At 46.7% G+C, this 24937-nt stretch overlaps 1 protein-coding gene across 1 annotated transcript in view; it reads left to right on the top strand.

Annotated features, from left to right (window-relative positions):
- The window catches only part of LOC147747319 (FRAS1-related extracellular matrix protein 1-like), a 1022199-nt gene that overhangs the window by 418064 nt on the left and 579198 nt on the right, over positions 1-24937 (top strand). The window contains exon 20 of the mRNA XM_086953165.1: positions 16737-16881. Within this exon, the coding sequence (XP_086809291.1) occupies positions 16737-16881 (145 nt within the window). The remainder of the gene's footprint in view (positions 1-16736; positions 16882-24937) is intronic.

The following is a 24937-nucleotide window of genomic DNA, read 5'->3' as shown; positions in this document are numbered from 1 at the left end:
GTATTAAGCAGCTTGTTTTAACAGATCTAATCAGTGTAGGTTAAACGAAAAATGAACCACACTGTAGTTATAAAAATATGTCTATTTATTACACAACACTCACTATCACATTGCTATATCTCCTAGCTGGAGATATCAATGCAAATACACAACAGTACTTCAATTGCAAGAGGTAAGTAAGCACAATACACAGTGTTCTCCAGGGGGAGACCAAACCATATGCTAAGAAAGTAGAATGCGAACTGCGACCGAAGCCTGGACTTGGACCAGAAGACTCAGAAGAGCTGTGGACACAAGAAACCACCCAAGGTAAGTACCCAGGAACCCCACACAGGCTATTTGCAGAGTGGCAACACAGCTGCATATTTAATAGAAGTCAACATAAAAGTTGTGGTTGCAGTTTTGAAAAAGGACTCTTCCCTGTGGACCCTAAAGAAACCCCATGGAAGACAGAAGGTTGGAGAGTCACCCCACCCATTGACACTCCAGGAACCAGGATACCTACACCAGGGAAGCCGGATGCATAGGTGCAAAGTGACATTTAAATCGCCGTAGACCACAATGGAGGACTTCAGTAAAGATGTCGCTGGTGAAGACTGTGCAAGAGTCCAGTGGAATCCAAGGGTGGATTCTTGAAGAGGAGAACCTGTAAACCGAGGGGACAGAGTCTATACCACTCGGAGGTGACCAAAAGGCATGGAAGAGCAATGCTCACTGATGTCGGAGGATGCAGGAGGGAGGGCCAGTGACCTTGTTTCTGCAGCTGTGAGGCCCAGGCAACGCTGAGGAAGACCAGGAGCCATGCACAAGCTTTTCTTCTTCGGGAGTCGAGAACTAAAGGTTTCAGTTTCCGGCACCAACAAGTTTTAGCAGCTGCAACAGGCGTGGAAAGCGAAGAAGGAGCAATGTTGGGAGCAGCAAGGTCCAAAGGACTCACCAGAAGCAGGAGACTCAGAGCAGCCCCTGAGCAAGCACGGGAGCTGACTGAAGCAAGAGAAGACCATTGAGAGGACCCACAGGTCAAAGGCACAGGAGTTGCAAGAGGTACTTGAGCAGCTATCTAAAGATGCAGGCCCATGGTGCAGAGGACAAGATGAGAACAATGATCTTGGCAGGAAGAGATGCAGGAGACTGCAGATTTTTGTAGCCTGAGGATCTCTGGAGTGCAGAGCCAACAAACTTTGGCAGCGGCAATTCAACGTGGTGCAGAGGGGTTCTGTCCCAGCAGTTCCGACAAGGGATACTGGCCACAAACTTGCTGAGAGGGCAGGTCAGGCCTCAATGAAGTTGCAGAACCACCACCTGGAATCCTGAAATCCATGAGACGTCAGGAGCAGCAGTCCGGTCAGCTTCGTTGAGGTGCCTGCAGATGCACGAGAGTGACTCCTTCACTCCAAGTGATAATACTTCGGGTGTCCTTGTTGCCCACAGGTCTGTTGAAGGTACTGGAAGAAGCACAGACACAGATGACAAAGAAGACTTTCAGAACAGTGCTACCAGAAGCAGCACGTGTCTTCCTTGATGCAGTCTCGGTTCCAGGCGAAGTCCAGCAAAGTACAAGTGTCCACCGGATGAAGAGTGACAGGTTTCAGTCTTGAGTCTTGTCCCTTGATGAATATGAGTACCTACCCACACAGGTAACCCTTTCGTACCCTAAAAAGGGGTTAGGATGACTCAGAGGTCCCGGGGAACATCCTTTACCACGCGGATTTTACTCCGCAGTACCTTTACAATGCGTCTTTTACAACGCAAGTCGTAACCACGACTTGCGCTGGAGGGCGCTACAGGACAAGGAATAATTTATTTTACTATCCAACACCTTCCCTACTGTATGTAGGCTGGTGTTGGAATAGTAAATAAAAAATTCCTAAGTCCGCACCACTCCAACGCAAGTCGTGGTAACGACTTGGGTTGTGAAAAACGCGTTGTAAAGGTACGCGTGGTAAAGCCATGCATGGTAACGTCGTACATCCAGAGGTCCCTCCCAGAGGAGGGGCTGGACAGAGGGGAGGATACTCCCATGTCCTTTGTCCATTTTGGCACCAGAGGGGGAGCCTAGGGCTCCCTGAACTGTCTCAAACCAGAGTATGCAAGAAGGGCACCAAATGTGCCCTTGAAAGCAGTCTGGTGGTGCTGGCAAGCGCCCCCACCCCAGCCCAATACACTAAGTCCTGTCTGGGAGGTGGTCACACCTCCCTGTGACAAGAAACCTATAATTCTATTGTCTCTTGCTCGAGCTCAGCTCAGCTCAGCAGCAGGAGGGCAGAATCCTGTTTGGGGTGGACAGCAGCACTAACTTGCTAACAGACCGTGAAAGACTGTTACTGGTCGTACGGGGGCTTCCCAGAGGAGCCCCCCACTGTACGGAATCATACCTCCAACACCTGTAACGGTGCTGGGGTGTGATTCCAAATTCTTTTATACCAAACATGCCCAGGTTTGGCACAGCAACTATATAGCTACCCATTGCGCATTGATGGATGGCCTCGATATGTATAAAATGGCTGACCGCACTTACAGAGCCTGGGGGATCAACTCTGGACTTATATCTGTCGTAAGTGATGCTAGCACCAGCTTACACAGGCTGCAATTACAGGTCTGTAGTCACAGTTTGAGTGGTCTCTCAGGGGAGGCACAATATGTGCTGCAGCCCCAGGGAGCCCCTGGTGTCCCTAAGCCCTGGGTACCTTAGTACCATATAGTAGGAACTTATAAGGGTACACCAGTAGCCAATTGTGGTGGTACAAAAGTACTTACCATAGTCAAATTTAGGGCGGAAGCACAGTTACTGGGGTCCTGATTAGCAGGATCCCAGTCAGACTACTCTAGAAAAACATACAACGAAAAATACACATTGTTGTCCTCCCCTCTACCACATTCCCAAGCATTGAGGGGTTACACTTCTGCCTCCAAATTACCCCCCAACTGTCTCTTACAGACCTAGTTATTTACAGACCCCCGGACTGCCCGACATCAGCCTTGAGCAAGCTTATGGACTATATAGTCCTAAACTCTCTAGACCACTCCTATTATATCGTAGCCGGTGATTTTAATCTTCACGCCGACAATCCTGACTGTCCACAGGCCACTCACCTTATCTCTACCCTGCAATCGGCCAATCTAACTCAAGCTATTGCAGGCCCCACGCATCGGGCGGGGCATTTGCTGGATCTTTTCTTTTCCAACATACTGAACACAACAGCCAACTCTCCGCTACCACTGCTATGGACGGACCACTACTTAATCACCATGGCCATCTCAATCCCCTCCCAATCTCAGATCACAGGGAAACGATCCTATGTGCGGAGAAAATGGGACAATCTAACAGAGAACACACTTTGTCCGGCACTTCGAGCAAACCCCCTACCCCTTACCTCGGATGTAAACTCCGATGCTGCATCACTGAACTTGTGGATTGGCAAAGTAGTGGACTCTATAGCGCCGGCCAGTATCGCTACGTCACGCAGAGAATCTCCCTCTGCTCCGTTGTTCTCCCCTGAACTCATGGCCGAAAAAGTAAATGCAAAAAGCTGGAGCGCCTCTGGCGAGCAAATTATTGCGATTCAGCCAAAACCAGCTATAAAAAAGCCCTTCATGCTTTACATTTATCCATAAAAAAAGCCAAACAAAATCTTCTTTGAGACCTCCATCCAGCAGGCGGAACAATAAAGCAAAGAAGTTTTTAAGATTGTTCAATCTTTCTTTAAGCCCAGAGCTATCAAGACGGATATCATCCCATCCGTAAGACTCTGTGAATCCATATCAGACTTTTTTGACACCAAAATATTGAAAGTGGATGATACTTTTACGGACCCCGAGCCGACATTAATGGATGAGTTGGGAGTTTCTGAGCTTCCCACTACCCCCTTAAATCAATTTCAGCCTATCACCCTCTCTGAGGCATTGAAAGAAATACAAAAATGTAAATCTGGAGCTCCTGATGATCCATGTCCACCTAAACTGTGGAAATTAATGTCTGAGGCAATCGCAGTTCCCCTCTTACACATATGGAACACGTCCATTGCAACGGGCACGTTTCCGGACTGTTGAAAACAGGCCACTCTTCTTCCGCTGAAAAAAAAACCCAAGGCGCACCGGATGATCTGAGCAATCTCCGACCCATCTCTCTCCTTGCAGCCCCCGGCAAAATGCTTGAAAAACTGATCCAACGGCAGCTAAACAACTTTATTGAAGAAAGCGGTGCCCTACATGAAACTCAGTCTGGCTTTAGGGCCGGCTTCAGCACCGAGACAACCCTCATTGAGGTTGCCGAGTCAATCAGGTGGTCCTTAGATTCAGGGGCATCAGCTATGCTGGTGCTCCTGGATCTATCCGCTGCTTTCGATACTGTAGAACATAGCATACTGTTGACTCGGCTTAAGGACATTGGCCTTGGAGACAAAGCACTTAACTGGCTACTCTCCTACCTCACTAATCGCTCCCAGAAAGTGGCCCTGGGCCCCTTCTCTTCTGGACCTAAAAGCCTCTGGTGTGGTGTCCCACAGGGATCGGCACTCAGCCCTCTGCTGTTCAATGTCTATTTGGCCCCGCTTTTCACCTTGATTGCCAAATGGGGGGTCAAGGCAATATCATATGCGGACGACACTCAATTGGTCTTCCCATATACAGACACGTCTAAGGCAGCTTTCAGCAAAATCAGGGGCTGTCTTCGAGACGTGGCCAAATGGATGAACACTAATAAGCTCAAAATGAATGCGAGCAAAACGGAGGTGCTATTCTTCGGAAATCTCAAACATCCCCCTCCGGACCTGTGGTGGCCAACGGAAATGGGCCCTGCCCCATCTCCCGGAACCCATGCAAAAAATCTAGGAGTAAGATGGGATGAGAACCTGTCTTTCTTGCCGCATATACAACAGCTCACCGCTGGCTGCCTGCACAAACTCAGAAATTTGCGGAAATTTCTGCCTCTGCTACCAGTCGAGTGTCGAAAAACGGTTGTTCATGCAACAATCACATCTCGACTTGACTATTCAAATGGCCTCTATCTTGGTCTGCCCAAATATGCGGTGCAACGCTTACAGATCGTGCAGAATGCGGCTGCGAGATTGATAAAACGTGTCCCTTTCAGGCAGCACATCTCTCCGCATCTGCACGAGCTGCATTGGTTGCCAGTGGCAAGCAGAATTAAGTTCAAGGTGCTTACCCTGGCTTTCAGAGCGCTAAAAGGCACGTGTCCCAATTATCTAAAACTTCGACTCCCCGGCTACCACCAAAAACGAGAGCTGCGCTCAAACTCCCTGCTCAAGTTAACTGTCCCGCGCGTGAGGAAAGCTAGACTTGGAGGCAGGTCCTTCTCGGCCGGCACGGCGAAACTTTGGAATACCCTGCCCCCTGCCATCCAATCCGCCACGACAGAAGCCAGCTTTAGGAAGCTCCTAAAAACTTGGCTTTTTATGCAATAATCCTGATCTTCCTCCTGACTACTCGCTCTTTGCTGCAGGACTCGCTAGCGCCGGGACACCTCCCCAGAGGTAGCTGTTCTCGCTCTACAAGCATCTGTATTATTATTATTATTATTATTATACTGACACCACAAAAAAGTGCTTCCTCCCTAGAGTGCGATAATTACGTGATTACTCCTTCTTGAATAATTTTTGGGGGAAAATCCTAGTACAAGAGCACATTTAGCGAGTGGCCGCTCTCATTCGCTATTTGTGTTCTGCTTTATTTAGAGGTATTTCTTATACACTTCACACAATTACACAAGTTATGCCCACCCCTTCATAGAAGTCAGACAGATCTTTAAGGGTAGAATTCCTACCATATGTCAGGATACACAAGGTCCAAGAATATAAAACAACATACTAAAGGATACAAAAAGTGATGGATGGAATACTTGAATTAATCTCAGTCACTGGTAATTACTTGTTGTCGAATCCCAATCTATTGTTAATTTGCACACCATGCTACCTCAGATTGTACCGAGCTATATGCAAATCAGTCATAACTCTGCCCCAATGGGAACAATCCAGTCTGAACTGCCAAGCCAGGTCCTCCCTGAACCAGAACACAAGCAAACCATGACTGGTTTTACCTTTATTATAGGCTTATCAGTCACGTATAGCTTGGTTCCACTGACACAGTGTGCCAGTGGCTGAGATTAATTCAAGCATTCAATCCATCACCTTGGGGTTTTCGTATAATACAACTTAGCCAGGTATCCATAATGCCATCATAAAAAGCATATACGCCAGGTCAGCATCCACAATATCAAACCCTTTAAAGCACCATATTCTGGCCATTATATAAAATACCGCAACATAAATCCGCTCACAGCCTAACTCTCTCCATCACACCATCCCAAGTCTTTCCAGGCAGAGCCACCATCACTATTTACAATAACGGGATTGTCCTATCACAATCCACAGACAGGAACCTGGAACTGCTAGACAACATGTTCCCCACTTTCAAAGAACACCTCTCCAATTCACGGACAAACACTCATATCTCCCCCAGTCCCACCAACCATGACCTCACAGCTACATACTCTTCAATCAGGGACACACCTACCACCCCTGACCTCCCATCCCCTACCCACAACCCCACTATCCCAATTCAGCACTCAATCACAGACACAGATCGCTCTCCCTCATACACCGCTCTTTCCCCCGCCCCTTCTACCAACTCGCGGACCTCCACACATACCTTCAACACTCCTATCACACCTACAGCGGGCATTAACACCCCGCTCACCGCTGACAGCACAGCTCCCACCCATAACACACCTAACTTAGTCCAGCACCAGAATAACACGCACTCCGACAATTCCCCCCTTTATCCCCCCCATTCTCAGTCCTCATTACCCTCTAACCAACTTCGCAGAACATACCCCCTCTCTTAATTTAACTCCCCCTCCCCTCAACAGGACCATCTCCAATCCCACTTCCCCTCCTACTCTCAGCCCCCATTACCCTCCCTACACCCCCACCACGGCTACCAGTCTCCCAGCCTACACCTTGACCCCCCCGCCTACCACCAATGCCCTCACCCATAACACCAACTTCCTCCCTACCTCATCCACACCCCTCCCGCCCAAAACCTCTCGCCTCCCTAACCCCATCCCGCACACCAACACAACGCAGACCTGCTCGAACACTAGCCCTCCCTCCCACCTGCACACGAATTCCCTGGTCAGCCATTCACCCCTGACTGCCACCCCCACCCCCACCACCTACCCTACGATGGAATACATCACTGCCACCCTCACTCAGATCAAAGAAGACATTCACGCCATCAAAGAACTACTCTCCACACACCCCATACACCCCCCACCCACCTCCACCCCCCCTTCCAACTTGTCCCCTACTCCGCCGGTGGACTCCCACCCTCATCGCGCCCCACACCAGGCATCAATCCCTGCTCATAGGCGCAGCAACTGCCCTCGTCCCCCGCATCACCCCTGCAACCCCTCACACATCTACACCTCCCCTCCAAACTTGTCCCCCACCCCTCCGACTAACTCTCGCACTCAGCTATCCCCCAATCTGACCTCGATCCCAGCTCTTAATCGTAACATCCGCCCTCGCCGCACCCACAACTCTTCTTCTGACCTCGACACACTCACCCTTCTCCGCTCCTATGACCCAGCCCCCCAAATTCACACAAGCACCCCACACCGCAACATTCCCACGATACACCCAAATCCCCTTAGACCACCCACACTAAACAGCAGATTCTCCATCCCCAATAACCTTAGAAAAGTCCCTCTCTCGCTAGAACCATCTAACACCCTCTACACACCCCGTCTCAAATGCACTCTTCTCAACTGCAGATCGGCCACGAAACATTCCGCAGCCATTGCTGACCTCCTCTTATCGCGGGACCTTGACCTAATCATCCTGACCGAAACGTGGCTAACTGAATCTTCGACACCCATAATGGACATTCTGGTTCCTCCCAACTACCACATTATCAGGCTCGACAGAACAGGCCAAATAGGTGGTGGAATCGCATGCATCTACAGGAACAACCTCTCGGTTCAGAAAGTCAATTCCACATCCCTACCATCCCCAACATCCTGGGAATACATCTGCCTCGACATTATTAGTGAGGGCAAACCGATATGCTCTCTTCACAGCATTTACCACCCACCCAGGGACAACCTCACCTTTTCCAAACAAATCATGGATATGATCTCAACCAATTCCGGACGGCAGCTCACTCAAATATACCTTTTTGACTTCAACCTCCACTGGAATGACCGCAACGACGCGGTGGTAAATAGTCTTAAAAATTTCCTCGATGCCCTTAACCTCACCCAAATATGCAACAGCCCGACCCACGAGAAACGTTCTACCCTCGACCTGATCATCTCCAAAGAGGACTCTATCCAACTCGAATCCATCCAACCCTGTGACTGGTCAGATCATCATATTATCACATTCTTTATCAATGAAAAAGTCAAAGTCAACCCGGCTCAACTCTCCAAGCCCAAAGTCTGGAAAAGACACTCGAAAAAGCTCAACCCAGGCTCTTTGCCCCCTAACAGTTGCAATCTCCTACTCCCACCTACAGGCGCCACGGACGTCCAAACTCTGACTGACCACTATCTCAACGCTATGACCTCTATAATTAATGAGGCTGCACCTATGCAGCTAAAAAGAGTCTCTACTAAAATCTCCAAACCATGGTACGACGGGAGTCTCAACGAGGATAGAAGAGACATGCGAATGGCAGAACGGACCTGGAGATCAGCTCCCTCCGCAATGCACCTAAAAGATCTGAAGGATCTCAGGAAAATAAAACGCTCAAAATCGGACTTCTTCAGCCTCCAACTCGACCAAGCAAAAAACCGCCCGAGAAAACTGTTTGAGCTAATCAAGTCACAATCCAAGGAGCAACCACAACCACTCAACACTGGGCGTGAGGCACCCTCCTGTGAAGACTTCGCTGCTTTCTTTATCCAAAAAACTGATAAAATAAAAAGCGATCTCCTCATTGACGCAAGCCTCTACTCCAAACCCCAATGCCTAGCACCCACTGAACCAAAAAACAATGCTACATGGTCAACCTTTGGCACATACTCGGAAGAAGAAATTGGCAAATTACTCAGCACCCTGAAACCATCCAATCACCTCACGAACCCCCTCCCTGCCTTCGCAGTAAAAGACTTTACCCCTTTGCTTCTCCCTCTCTGGAGTAAAATCATCAACAGCTCTCTCCAACAAGGAAGCATACCTGACTCCCTCAAAGTTGGTCAGGTCACACCTCTACTAAAGAAACCAACAGCCGACCCCTCTGATCTCAACAATTACCGTCCCATCACCAATATCCCCACTCTCGCCAAACTGCTGGAAAAATGCGCACAACTACAATTGACTAAACACATTGAGCAATTCGATCTCCTCAACCCTCACCAGTCAGGCTTCTGAGCAGGACACAGCACAGAAACTGCTATGACTCACATAATTGACGACGCACTTCAAATGCTAGACCAAAACGACACCTGCCGCCTCATCCTTCTTGATCTCTCCCCAGCATTCGACACCGTTAAACATGAGATTCTACTAGAACTACTAAACACAAGAATGGGCTTATCTGGAACTGTCCTCAAGTGGTTCACTTCCTTTCTTCACAACAGGTCGCAGAAATTCAAGAGCAACAACCTGATGTCCTCGCCAATACCTGTAACGCTAGGCGTCTCCCAAGGATCCTCTCTATCCCCAACTTTGTTCAACCTAGTCATGGAACCTCTCACCACCTTGCTACAAGCATCCAATGTACACTTTCACATGTACGCCGATGACACCCAACTTTACCTCAAATTACAATCACCCAATGACATCCTGCTCCTGAACTCAACAATCAGATGCACCCAATCCTGGCTTGCCGACAATCACCTCAAACTCAATGCCCTGAAAACAGAGTTCCTTCTGATCTCACCTCCAGCGAAGATATCCACCACTAAACATTGGCTTAAACTCCTAACCGCACTCAATGTCCAACCCACCATCGTGGACTCAGCAAAATCTTTAGGCATAACACTCGACACCAATCTCAACATGCAGCAACATATCAGCAAGGCAACAAAGGGAGCGAACTTCCAGATCAATACTCTGAGGAAACTTAAACCCTACCTCCCAGCCAAAGACTTCCAAACTGCAGTACAAGCACTAGTCATCCAACGAATTGAATACGGTAGCACCGCCCTCTGCGGACTCCCCCTAACTACAACCGCACCACTAAAAGCTTCTCTAAATGCTGCAGCGAGACTCATCACTGGGTCAAAAAAGCACTCCCACATTACCCCTGACTTGAAATCCCTGAATTGGCTGCCTTTTGAAGCCAGAATACATCTGAAAATCGCCTGCATGACACACAGGGCGGTACACCTAAACTCACCCGGCTACCTTGCTCAGAAATTGACAATCTCTGGGGGAATTAGAAACACGAGAGGCACAAACAATCTTCTGCTGAAACCTCGAAGATTCCGGAAGGAAAAAACATACAAGCGCTCCTTCTCAGGAATGGCGCCTAGGATTTGGAACTCACTCCCTCCCGAAACCAGGCTTATCTCCTCCACTACACTCTTTAAAAAAGAAGTAAAAGCTATCCTCATGGCTAAATACACTTGAACTACTATCTCGAACCCTATTAACACCCTGCACCGATCTGTACTACATGTTTGACCCCTTTACTTATTTGTTTGAGTTGTCTTATTACTCACATGATTGGCTTTGCAGTCACTTATTTGTACTATTTGTACTGTGTGATCTATTGATTTACTTGTCTGACTATGACTATGTTCCCTCATGTACCCTTCTATGTAAAGCGCTCTGATATCTGCTAAGATCTTGTTCGCGCTATATAAAACTTTTAAAATAAATAAAAATAAATAAAATAAATAAAAAAGCACCACAGTCAGGCCAGTGTAAATAATGACAGATGGCAGACAATGGGACTCAAAATACCCCTACAAATAATGCACCATAGCCCTGTAAAAATGCAGACTGACCCAGCATATATAGTATCAATAATAACACCAGTATGTGAAACAGAATCTCTAGGCTTATGTTGAGAATGTCATTTTACCTACTGCATGACCTAAACACTCTACCTAATGAATCGGCAACTAAGAAACAAATGCTTAGTACATAGGTGCAGTTCATCAGCCCTGCACAAAATGTTAATAAGAGACCTTTACACATTTTCATCTTGATTTCTTCTTTTTTTTACTGTGACATGACATGAAAGCCACTATCAACCACTTTCTAGACCTCTTGCTTCCTTCAGGATACAATACAAGACACAAGGACTGAGGACAAAATTGGAGGAGGAGCAACCCTAATACAAGATCTCAGCTTTCAACATTTTTGGCCCCATTACAATGTCGGTCGGATAGCAAACCGCCGACTCCTTGTCGGATTCTGTTCAGACCGACTCGCGTTCGGCGGGTCCTCACATCTGATTACTATGCTTCCGAGCACCGTTCAGACAGTCTTCGATTGACTTCAATGGGAGCCTGTGTTCTGACAACACAGGCTCCCATTGAAAAAAGGGGTGGTGGTTACAGAAAACTTTGCATCCTGTGGTGGGCACCCCTTAGTGCCTGCCACACTGTCCCATGTGTACTCCCTCGGCCCACAGCCGGAGGTCTCGGGATGAATGGGGGCCTGCTAGGTACCCCCAAAGTTAGTTTCCGACAGCCTTTTCTCATCGAACAGACCGAATCGGAAAGGGTGTCCAAATCCGACATCTTAATCCATCAGTCAGAAACTCTTTCCTTAGGGCTGTACGATGCAGCTTCGACCGACTCGATTTAAACTGACCGAACAGTTTCCTTTCCGACCTCGAGCATCGTAATCGGTCGGTCTGAATTGTGTCCAAAGGAGTCGGGCGTTTAGGTTCCGACACCGTTTAGGGGAATCCGACTGCTTTTCAGAGGCTTTCCGCACAGCATCGTAGTCAGCCCTTTTGTGTTTGAAAACAGAACTCGGAACACATTCCAGTGATGTACTTTACCTGCCATTGCCCAAATTAAAATAAAAAACTCCAGAAGAACTAATTAGGTACATACTTTCTAATGATTTTTGCAACCATGATCATATCATGTGGGACTTCAAAATTCACCTGGGAGACCATTCATACTCTCCAGTTAAATGTCTTGTTACCTTCATTGAGCACAACAATTGTGTACAATAGTTAGTACCCACTCTACATAGAACAAAGGCTTCACACTACACCTGACCATCACCAAAGACGAATTGGATACCACCAAACCATCACCTTAATTTAATTATTAGACCATTTACTGATGCCCATTGGATGTCCTTTCTCTAATTCTATAGTGAATGGACAATCCAAAAGTCCATGAATAAAATGCAGAAACCTTAGAAACTATTGAGTCTAAAGCTCTATTCATGAACGTTACAAGTGAAAAATGTAAACAGTCGACATCATTGCATGTGCAGTTCTTGCTGAAATAGCAAACATTGGTTTCAAAAGAGAGATGTTAAATAACAGCCAGCGGCGGGTGCTCTATTAGGGCGGGGGAGCCCCGTCCCCCTGCCACCACCAGTACATAAAACGGGTTTTATTATCATTTAATTATAAACCCCTGGACATGCCCCCAAGACTGACGAGTCCTTAGGGCGATTCCAGGGTTCCGAGGTGGGGGAGTTGGTGCACTCCCTTCAGTACGCATGAGGTGTTTAGCTGGCCACCTCTGGACGTCCAAACTCCTCACGCGCAGTTAAGCTCTCTCCAGCATCAGCAGGGTTGCTGGGTTTGCAGAGAGCAGGTACAGGCTCTCAGTCAGCCTGGGAGCACAAGTTGCCAATGCTCAGGTCAATCCTGAAGCTGCTCTCAACCTGGCTCAAACCTTCTAGGATGGTCAGAATGCCTTCAAATATATTATCCTTTCTAGGCTGGACACTAAGGACTGCTTGGGCAGAGCAGTTGGGACTAGTATGGTGCTTTAGCAGAAGGCTTGGATGAAATCTAGAGGCTTCTCTTGTGATGTACAAGCCTCTCTGAAAGACATGCCTTTTGATGGATCTTGCCTCTTTGGAGTGAATGGTGATTAAGTGTCGGGAAGTTTGAAATAAAACCAGGTCACAGCATGTTCCTTAGGCCTTTTGACCCTGCAATACAGTATCCTCAACAGTTTTGCCCTTTCGAGGCTACTCCTGGGGTTAGTGTTCCACAAACACCTGGGACCACCACCATGCAACAGGCACCCCTGTCCTTGTGGGGCGGGGATCAAGCAAGCAACACCCTGGCCACCAGGAGCAGCACACATCCCTGTAGCTTAAGCCTGCAAGCTGCTCCAAGAAGTGCAAGCTCTTTAGGCTACGAAGAGGGATCTAATCCCAGAAAGAACTTGCTGTTAAACCTGCTGTTTCCATCTGCTGAAGAATGACCGAGGCATTCATCCCATATAAGATCTCCACCCTCTGAACGCCTTCTTACGGAAGATCAAATTCAGAGTGGTCACATTAGTCCTTGTTCTCTCTGCTCTGGATCTAGGTGACTGGATTATCACTTTGGAGCTGCAGGAGGTCTACTTTCATGTACCCATCCTGCAGTCCCACATACACTATTTGTGGCTCAAGGTAGGCATGGAGCACTTTCTTTCTTTTTTTTCCAGACATAAGTTATTGTTTAACAGCGCAGTACAAAAGGAGAAACCTGAAGATCAACACTGTACAAAGCTCCCGGTATGAAGCATACAATCAGATAAGAGCAGAAATGTAACAAGAGTTCCCTGGAGGTAAACAGGGGTGACCGTAACCTAACTCCGGGAGCATTTTAAACTTGCCGTGCTCTCCTTTGGCCTCACCAGTGTTCCTTGAGCATTCACAAAATGGATGGTGGTGGCATCGTACTTTCACAGTTTGGGGATTCCAGTTATCCCTTACATCGACAACCGGCTGTTGAAGGTGGACTCGCCACAAGAAGTCATTTCCTGACTTATCTCAATCTCATTGAGTCCCAGACATTTGTGCTGTGATCTCATTGTTTTATCCTCTGTCCTGGGTCTCAGTGAGGGTAGCTCTGCACTTCTGGGCCCCTTGGCATCCTGCTCATGCTTTGTCAGGTGACATATATCGGTTCTCCAGTGGAACAAGATGTCTCAGTTTGCCCAGCACCAGGGAAACCTGTAGAATTCCATCCACGTTTTGGAAGAGATTGAACACACCTGCAGTTGTGTCTGCTTGACTACAATTGGACCAGTAGAACACACTCTCTCTATCCCATCCATAGCTGATGGGTGAATTATTTCTGGGATGGGGAGGTCACCCTGGACAGATGGAACTCAGAAGACTCTCCACATCAATCTTTTGTCATTGCGCAGCATATGCCTGGTACTGAAAGCCTTCCTGCCATACATCAAAGAGAGGCTGGTTCAAGTCCTCACAGAAAACACCAGTATGTGGTACCACAACAAGCAGAGTAGGGTGGGGTCCTGGGTTCTGTGCCACTTCATCTCTGGAGCTGACTGGTGCATCAGGACATTTCTCAGCTTGTGAACCACCTGACATGATCTTTATGTGCCAGGATAGACAAACTCATCTGGGCCACCTGGCTGATACACCCCAAGATGGCACAGGGCTTCTTCCTGCAGTGTGGAGAACCCTATCTCGATAGCTATGCCACTGCCAAGAACTTGCAGTGTTAAAACATTTGCGTGCTGAAGTTTGCAGGAAGGGCCTCCCTTGGAAATGCATTCTAGATTGAGTGGAGAATGGATCTCCTATAAGCCTTTCTTCCCCTACCTTTCCGGTTCAGAGTTTCAAAAGAGGCCAGGCACCACTGGGCCAAGTCCTCTGAGTGGCTCCAGATTGGGCAAGGAGATTAGGGTACCTGGAGCATCTGGGCATGAGCATTTGTCCTTTGCTCATTCTCCTCCGGCAGGAGGAGAATGATCAAAGGACTTATAGATTTATATAGCGCCAAATCACCGACAGGTCTCTTAGCGCTTGCTTTGGTAACCCGTCCTGGCTTTCCCTGCGAGATAGCCCCTACTGGGCATCCCCAAGGTGAAGACCAGGCATCCCATCGCGGTGGGACTGTAGTGGAGATTAAGCAAGCTATTGCCCAGAGTTGCAGAGTGTGAACCCATGATTCGAGTAGGCACTGAGGCGAGAATTATCAAGTCCGTGGACATTTTGAGCTCAAGACCCTGCCGCGTCGGGAATTGAACCCTGGTTCCGGGTCTGACCTCTGCATCAGTGTCTGCCTCCTCTAACCAGTGAGCCACACTTCTCCACCTGAACATACACAATCTGCAACTCCATGTATGGAGACTGAGCAGTGGTTTTGATCTTTCTCCTGAAGTTGTGGAAGTCCCGGCTGCCAGGCATCCTTCTACAAAGTCTGTTTACACCATGTGCTAGGACAAGTTTGTAGCTTGGTAACACCCACCTTACTGACCTGTTACAGGTTAAACTGTTGGATGTCTTGTTGTTTGTTTTTTCTCTGGCCCAACAAGAACTTCCTCAGTTTTTTCGGCTTTCTTATACCAGACCAACCATCCCTGTTCAAATCACCTGTTTTGATTAGGTCTCTAAACAGTTTGAGTGATGTTTCCCCTAAAACCCTTTCAGACACTGAAATCTAAATTTGCTCCTCCCTTTACTCATGTGCACGCCAATAGAACCAATGTACATCTGCCCACTGTGTCTCCTGACTCTGAAGAACGCATGTATCTGGTCGTGGTAACTTTGACTAGCTGCACAATGAACTCCAAGCTCTCTCGGTGAAGCCACTTTACACTACCTTTTCCCCAGACAAAAGACCATGGTGGCCTTTTTCCCAAAAATCATGACTGCTTTTCACATTGGGTAATCCAATTCTCTCCAAAGGTTCTTTGCTCTACCTTACTCCTCAATTTAGGAGAAGAGACTCCATCAGCTGGAGCTCCAGAAGACATTTTTTCCATCAGAAGAACAACTTACCTTCTGTAACTCTCTTTCTAGTTGATAGTCCATCCAATTACAAAGTCTTCACTGCCCTACCTCCTACTCGTTCTGTCAAAAATCTCTTTTTTCATCTCAAAAGGCACACGGGTACCGCTGATTATCATTAGGCTCTGCATCTGAGGATGTGGTCATAGTTAGGCAGAAAACTGATGTTGACATGCTGGAGAGACGTTTATATAGAGTGGACCATGCAAAGTTGTATGCCACCACATAGGAGCAATGCTGTTGAATTCTTTCCGATACAGTCTGGCACCTGGAAATGTTCTAAAGGTGAGGAATCTGTGGTCGGATAGATTATCCTCCAAAAATAACATTACCAAAGGAAATTAACGTGTTCTTTTGAATGCAAACGGGGGCTGAATACCTGATGTGTTTTGAACTAGGGCCAAAGTCAAAGCATATTTTGAATAAGGAAAAGAAACTGGATACATTTTCCATTAGAGGCAGTGTATCCAATCTTTATATATATACATCAGGATTTGACAAGTCACTTTTCTATCTCCTGGTGGGTGAGTCCTTCAATGCTTGGATTTATGCATTGTTGGGAGGGGGTCATTTTTCCTTTCATCCCTTTTGTAAAAAAAAAAAAGGCACACCTGAACATTGTACGATATTGCCAGTCAACTTTTTGTTTTGTTAAAATAACAATTTCATTTTCAGTTTTGCATATATTCGTATCTATTGAGTTATTTCAGAAGCCCACAATTTCAACAGTACTCCTTTGCGTTTCACAGCACTTGTTTAGGAGAAAGATGTGTTCTAAGTTTTGACAGGTTTTTCCCTTTTGTACAGGAATGATACTTGCCTACATGCATGATGACACAGAAAGCCTACAGGACTCTTTTACAATCCAGTTGACAGATGGAAAACACACAGTCCAAGGGACACTGCATGTCCGCATCATTCCAGTCAACGATGAAATGCCTCGAGTCACCAGGTCAGGCACTGAACTGCATGCAATGTAAAATGAGTTTCAAGCGTCGTCCTGTGGAGATATTAATAATCTTGTACATGTATTGACGCATCACCATTGATTTTTTTTCAAAAGCATTTCATTACCCAAACCAAAATTAGGATCTACATTTAAGAAATCTGCCACACACAGGGCCGTATTGGCCTATAGGGCAACCATGCAGTGCTCAAGTAAATTGGCACGTCTGTCTAATAGGTCAGTGTTTGGGCCTAGTTTTCGAAGGTTTGTGGGCCGGATTTATGGTCTGATGGGCCGATTTTTTTGTACTGTTGATGTTCCTGATATTTCATCAAATATTGCTTGCAGCAAGCACAAATGCATGCAGTTTTCCGTACCTATACAGCTTTTCTTTACAAGTTAACCCCTTCGCTGCGGGGCCGATTCCCCTGCTGTGCTGGGGGGCGGGGGCACGCACAGCGCCCCGGTGCTCATGACGAGCTCAGCTCGTCATGTGCCACGGTTCTCGTGTGCTCATGACGAGCTGAGCTCATCATGACCACGCCCGTTCCTTGGTACGCCCAGCACAAAAGGGGAATTAGCCCCGCGTGTGAGCGTTCTAACGCCATGAGGAGCTCAGCTCGTCATGAGCACACGAGAAGCGTGGCTCATGACGAGCAGAGCTCGTCATGAGCGTGGGAGGGGTTAAAAACTGTCCTGTTTGAGAATATGGGCCCATTTTTCTTCTGGCTATCAGATTCGTTTATAGGGGCCACTTTTATGATGGAGCCTCAGCCTAATTTCTGTCCCAATCCGACCCTGATCACACATTAGCTACCATGGTTTAAAATTGATTAAAATGTTGCATAGTGAGTTCAATGATTCCTGTAGGAAATCTGCCTGCCATCAAGGATGGTTCTATGGCATTAGTAGACAGAAGCAGAAGTGGGTGAGCCAGTTGGATGATAGGCTTGGCTCTGGGAGCCAAAACACAGGCTGAGCAATTACTTGATTTGTGCATATAAATCAGTAGCGTAATGTAAAATGATGGGGCCCCCTGCAGATTGTGAAGAGGGACCCTGTGTCTCCCATATTTCAGTAGCGGCTGGCAGGGAACAAGGGTGGAAGGGCAGTAGGGGTGGCTGGGAGGACCGGGGGTACAAAATTAAAACAAAAACACTTACTTCCTCACCGCGTCTCTCCTCCGCCGTCCTTCTGCTCTGGCCGGAACCGGAAGCACACAGTGTTGCAGGGATTCTGCGAAATCACAGGACTATGCTTGGGATTATGGGGCAGTAGTAGACAAGGAGTAGTTATCCTACCATGTTAGTACCCATGAGCCTGGGACTGACTAGCTATAGTGTCTCACTTGCTGTCCTACTCCCTCAAAGAGGAACAAATGATTAGACACCCCAAACACAACACTCCAGACTCTCTCAGGAATCACGGTTGCAAGATACACTCTTTTGCTCAAACTCTTGTACTAGTCCACAATAAGATCTGACAGAGACACAAAAAACTTAATTTTTTTTATTTTAACTAGCATGCTCTAGTATGTATTATATGTGCGACAACAAGTAGAAAAATCCATAACACAAATACAATCAGCATAGCAAGTAGTCCCTAAATCATAAATGGAGCTGTCTTGATATACGACAGTTTGGCCTAACCACCCTCCCCTTGTATAGAAGTACGATGATTATTAGAAGATCTATGAGTGTTATCAGCAGACCACCTACCTCCTTCTATAGAAGGTAGATCTACATTACAGGTGCTGTTACGCTCTTCTCCCTGCAAAGTAATTTCTCCAAGTAGATGTTACCTATCCGTGTACCCTCATGGGACCAAAGTACGTGTTCACAAACAACAGCTTCATCTGCATGTTTTGTCTAGGTCCTAGGGCCTGACCAAAACAAAATAACAAGAGGCACTGTTGTTCGACCTCGTTCACAATGTTCAGACTAAATCCCAGGAATGAGCAAAGCGCAAAAACAGCCGCATGTTCCATGTGAAAGTTTTAGTGTGGCACAAGCAAAATAAATATATGTAGTAATGTGTGCAGAGAAACAGACAGTCAGCAATGCACTCACGCTAACATAGGGAAGACGACAATGCCCTTATGGGCCATGTGACAGCATCCCTCTGGTCAGAAGGGTAGCACTAAGAAGTTAGAGAAGTTAGAGGTAAGCAAAACCAAAGCCTCTCTGACGAGTGTCCAATGCACAGACGTGGCCAAATATGAGAACGGAAAAGTTGGGAAAAAAAATCTTTATACACAAAATGATATTCAATTACAGCATAGCCTCAGCGCCCAAAATGTAGGACGCCAAATGCTTCTCACATCCAATTGTCATTAGGAGCCTTCCTGGTGAACCTGTGTCAATTTAGATGAAACTCAGATCCAGGAGGCGCTGCGCACAGGTGCGGCGACTCACTTCGGCCGGTGGCCCCAGTGATGGATTGGACACAAGCTGCATACCCAAGGAACAGTCCTGGTTATGGTAGAACAGACCCATCAACAAAATCCAGGGCAGCGCGTGACGTAAAAGCCAAGCAGGCTTTGATGGATCATTGAAAGGGGCACCGGATGCAGTAAAACTCAGGTTGCACACAGGTAAAATAAGCATAACTGAAGGTTAGCCAAAAATCGACGTCTAGAGCTTCCAATGGCCACAAACCAAAGAGCTGTTGCATTCAATCACATTACAACTGCAGCTGTTCCAGGCCTTTTAAAACCACAGATCGAGCAGCCATTGCAGAATAGTAGTAGCAGAACAAGCGCTGCACAAACCAGGGGAGAAAGCAGAGAGAACCCACCAATACGCTGCAAAAAATAGAAGGATTAAAGGCAGGGATGACTCCAAAAATTGTTTAAAAAGAGGTCACAAGGGTGGATCCCACAAGTTTAAAAAAATGGCCTAGGCCTTCCCTATCAGATGCATTCAATATTTGGTGTATTAATTCCCCAAAATGTAGGGGGAGATTTGTGTTCAACAATTATTGTTTTTCACTAGATGTTCTACCCACCTGCAATTCGAAGGTCTCACGAGCTGACATGGGAGCCACTTCTTGTTGAAACAATAGCGCTTTGAGTCTGATTAGCTTAAATAAATCTGTTTTCAAAATTGGAATGGAATGCCACAGAGAGCTATCTACACCCCCATGTGGCGGGGGAAACAGGACGTTGTTGTTACAAAAAACACGTTGTGAAACTATTACTATGCACGGATGCCTGCCCTCAAACTGCAGCAGTTCTGGCTATTAAGGATTAGATAACTGCCATTTGAAAACAAAGGGAAACTTTGAAATAATAGCGGGAACAGGTGTTCCTTTTAGAAAACAAGCTAAATCAGGGGCACAAACATTACATGTGCAGTGAGGTTTTACTTGCTGGCACAACAGAGAATGTCCAACAGTAGAATCACAATCCTCCCCTGTGATAAATACCTATTTCTAGGCACGCTGACAAAGAAAAGTGTATGGCAATGACCATAGCTCCTGTATGTAACTGCTCCCAAGTGGGTCCTATTTTCCTACCGGATAATGTTTCCTGCAAGCAGAACATTGAAACAGTGAGATAGGTAATGAAATAACTCCATGTATTAACCATACTGCTGTGTCTGTCTTTGCCACAGTGAATGGTAATTGTTCTAGTTTTTCAATATGTAGCATGGTATATGTAGTGTATTTCATGGCCATTTATTTTTTGTTTGTCTGTAAGATGGAAAGGTAAAAACAATGCCATTACATTCAAGTAGTCCCATGGTACCCTCCCATTTTGAGTGTTTGCAGTGTCCACCCAAGTTGATTCTGACCATGATACAATGTAGACACTTCATTTTGAACAATAATAATAACAGATGATACAATATTATCTAAAGTGTTTTTCCGAGATGATAATGTGCTAATACTGTTATCGACGATGGCAAGAACTTTATCCAAATCATCCTGATCTTTTTGGCATATTCGTACAGCAGCTTCCATTTGTGACAATTTCCAAAATTAATTGTAGGCTGCATAAATAAAACGTTTAGCACAGGGGGTCTTTGGGCCCAGAAGGAAATCAGAAATGTCTATGTCACCTGACAACAGAGAAAAATGGTGTTTAACAGAAGACAGTATGGAATGTTCCAATCATTGTTGACACAATTTACCAACAGAATAAGTGTTAAGCATCTTGGAAATGGGTGAATGTGGGTAACGAGGATGTGGTCCATGTAGTGTGAAACCACATGAAGAATTCATAAAGCGAGAATAACAAGCATTCGTGTCTGTTGGCCACAATACCCACCCTTCTCGATTTACCATTGAAGATTTAAAGGTACCACTTTTCATTATAGAATTTATTTCTTCCACTGTGTAGTTAGTATATGTATTCCATTTCTCATAAAGGGCCAGGGACGGAATAGTGGGAGTATTCAAATTTCTAACTGTAGCCTATCCTAAACAAGTAGTTTGGTTGACTGTTTGATTAAAATATATTATCTGAGATGGTATCAGACGAGCACAGTGCAAGGACTCAGTACCCTGTACTTTCCAGAACTTATGGATTTCAAAGGACGACGAATACACCAACTTAGGTTGTGTTATCATGTATTTGTTTGATGTAGGGATGTTCAATTTGAAATAATATTATTACGGATCGCAAAGGTTGTACCCGGTGAAATATATACACTCTCATTTTTGTATACTAGAACTATCCTTAGCTGGAGTAGGGCAGTTTCCCATTGTGTATAATTAAATGGTGGACGTTGTCCGCCGGTTCTATAAAGAAAGTGATGCCCATAATGTTAATAACAAAGTAAATCGGCATAATTAGCGGGATTTATATATAAATCTTTTGCATCAAAAACAGTGTAGTATTGCAAATCAGAAAACGAAGAACGCACAGCATTAACGTCCCAGTCTCCTGTATGTAACCCAGGTACAACAACAGCACCCAAAGAAACATGAAAGACATGGTATTTGTAGGGTCTCTGTGGGACCGTATACATCGAATGACACTTTATCCCACACAATTCCATCAGCGATTGGGACAGCGGAAATATTAACAAGTGCTTGGCCTCTTTTCATTTTAAGGAAAGAATAATGTGGGGCCAATACTCCTTCTATGAGTTCCACTGCAGAGTGGTAGTTTCCAGTAATCAAAAGGAAAAACAGAGTCTCAAATCCAATCCACATGAACAGGAACACCATCGAAAAAATGATCCAGATATAAGTCCACAGAGGGACCAGCTAAGTGCTTTTGAACCAAGCGATAAATACACCAATCCGTGATGTGGTGGAGAGACAACTGAAGACCATGAATAAGCGTCCAATGAAAAATTATCTTGATCGATATATTAACCGCTGTAACTCAGCTGAAACAATGGGGGCTGTTCACGACTGAAATTCGAATCCAAGTGTGCCGTTGATGGTTCAACAAGGGGGCATACGTAATTTCCATGGCTGAAGATGTAGAAGGTAAAACTGATAGCTGTCAACTGAAGACTTAGTCTCCTCTCCTGGCAGCTGGGAAAAGTCAGAACAAACAGAGTCCAAAGGATGAAATTAAATGAAACATCCCGACGTGGGATGCTTGTTGGCATATTATTCAGTATCTGCCACATAGTGTGACTTGACATGTTTGAATTTGAATTTAAAAGAATTTATAAAGCGCGCGTCTACCAAGCGGTTTCTTGGCGCTGGGGGGATACTGAAAAACCAATGGCGGGGGCGCATAGGACTAGGATGGGAAGGTTTGTAGGATAAGGAACGCTTTGAGAGCCCTTCGAAACTCAATTTAAGAAGGAGCAGATCTAATAGCGGTGGGGGGTGCGTTCCAGAAAGTGGGGGCAAGGACAGAAAATTTCAGGCCTCCCGACCTGCTTTTCTTGAAGCGGGGTACAGAGAGAGGAGCTTGGTAGTGGAGCGTAGCTCTCTGCAGGGACGGTAGGCCGTGATAGTGGAAGAAATAAAAGCAGGGGCGGACCCCGCTTGAGCCTGAAAGGTCGTGCAGCCCAGCTTAAAGAGAGCCCCTTTCTTTAATGGGTAGCCAGTGTAGTGATTTGAGTTTGGGAGTAATGTGATAAGATTTGGGTAGCCCATGAATCAGGCGGGCAGCCTGATTTTGCACTAGTTGGAGGCGTCGAAGGGTGTAAGCGGGAACACCGTTATACACAATGTTCCCGTAGTCCAGTCGCGATAAGACCATCGCCTTTAGAATCAATTTTAGAGCAGAAAAAGAAAAAAATCGGGAGATTTTCCGAATGGTGCGGAGGGTAAAAAAACAGGAGGAAACTACAGAGCTGATCTGGGAATGAAGTGTGAGGTTTTGATCTAAAGTGATCCCAAGTGTTTTAACAAAGGACGACAGTGAAGGAGGGGAACCCAGGGAGGGGGGCCAGAAAGTGGGGGACCAGGGACTGCGACTGCCACCGGTAAGGACTAGCTCTGTCTTATCCGGGTTTAATTTCAGATGGTTGAAGTTCATCCAGTCCCTGATAAACAACATGACAGATTGAAAATTATGAACAGTAGCTGAGGAATGAGAGAGATTGAAAATGAGCTGGAGGTCATCGGCATAGTTGTACACCGTGACCTCCATCTCCTGAAGTGCAGAAATAAGGGGGGAAAATGTACAGATTAAACAATAAGGGGGAAAGGGACGATCCCTGAGGGACACCACACTGCACCTTGCACGGAGGAGCAGAAAAATCGGCAAGGGGGGCGGCCTGGGTGCGAACACTCAAGAAGGAGATGAGCCAAGCCAACACCGGGCCCCCTATGCCCGCCGCCTTGACACGGGAGAGAAGAATAGAATGATCAACCGTGTCAAAGGCGGTGGACAGATCTAAAAGAAAGAGGGCCTGAGGGGTGTTGGAGTCCAGCCCCTCCCTGAGTTCGTCTGTGACAGAGATGACCACCTTCTCGGTGGAGTGCCGAGGGCGGAAACCCGCCTGGCCAGTGCGAGGTAGCCGCTGTCTTCCACGAATGAGCTAAGCACCTTGGTGACGTAGGACTCAAGGACCTTACCCAAGAAGGGAAGGAGGGAGATAGGGCGATAGTTTGAAGGGGAAGAGGGATCGGAACCAGGCTTATTTAGGATGGGAATAATGGTGGCCGCTTTATAGGGGGCGGGGACAGTGCCCAGTCTAAGGGAGTCGTTAAGAAGGGTAAGGGGGGGCAGATAACAATCTGAGAAGATCTTCCGTAAAATGTGAACCGGGCAAGGGTCAGCAGGGGATCCTGACTTGACACGGGCTAACAGGGGGAGGAGGGTTTCTTTGGTCAACAGTGGTATATAGGTCAGGCTGGACTTGTTAGGTGACGGCTAGGAGTCACAAAAGGTAGGGGAAGGGGGGTATGTTAGCCTTGATAAGTGCGACTTTCTCAATTAAAAAATCATTGAGAGAGTCGCAAAGAAGCTGGGAGGGGGGTTTTGGAAGATATCCTGTCAGAGGAAGCCAGCTCATGAACTGTAGCAAAGATTTCTTTTGGCTGGCTCTCGGCTGCGAGAATCCTACCGGAGAAGTATTTGGTCTTGGCGAGGAGGATGTCTCTTTTATATTCGTTAAGGGTGGAAGTATAAGGGAGTTTAAGGGTAGGACAATAGGCAAGCCTCCAGGCTCGTTCTGCTTGGCGCACTTCAAGTTTTTTTGCTTTGAGGTCAGGGGTAAACCACTTGTTCGCCTGATGGGCCCATCTAATTGTAACACGCTTCATAGGGGCCGCTTGGTCACAGGCCCTCGAGAGTCAGCTGTCCAGGGTGGCTGTTTGAGATGGTAAAGTGAGACCTGCTAAATCAGGACAGGTGGCTGACAGGGAGGCGCAGAGGGAAGGGACATCTGCTCTGCTCCAGTTTCTGGCCCAGGTGTTTTTGGGGAGGAAAGGTTTTTTTGCAAAGCTGAGGTCCAGGAAAAAAGAAATCAGGAAATGATCGGACCACGCACAGGGTGCAACAGTAGGGGTGGTGGCTGGGATATTGAGGGTCCAAATTTGGTCCAAAGTGTGACCTCCGGAATGAGTAGGGGTGTGAACCTGAGAAGCATAATTAAGACTAAGAAGAAGCTGGGTAAAATCTCTAGACATGGCGTCATCCGCC

This window comes from Lissotriton vulgaris, chromosome 1_1 (genome assembly GCF_964263255.1).
Source record: "Lissotriton vulgaris chromosome 1_1, aLisVul1.2, whole genome shotgun sequence".
In the NCBI taxonomy this organism is placed as follows: Eukaryota; Metazoa; Chordata; class Amphibia; order Caudata; family Salamandridae; genus Lissotriton; species Lissotriton vulgaris.
The sequence above is the reverse complement of the archived record's forward strand: the minus strand, read 5'-3'. Positions and strand labels throughout refer to the sequence as shown.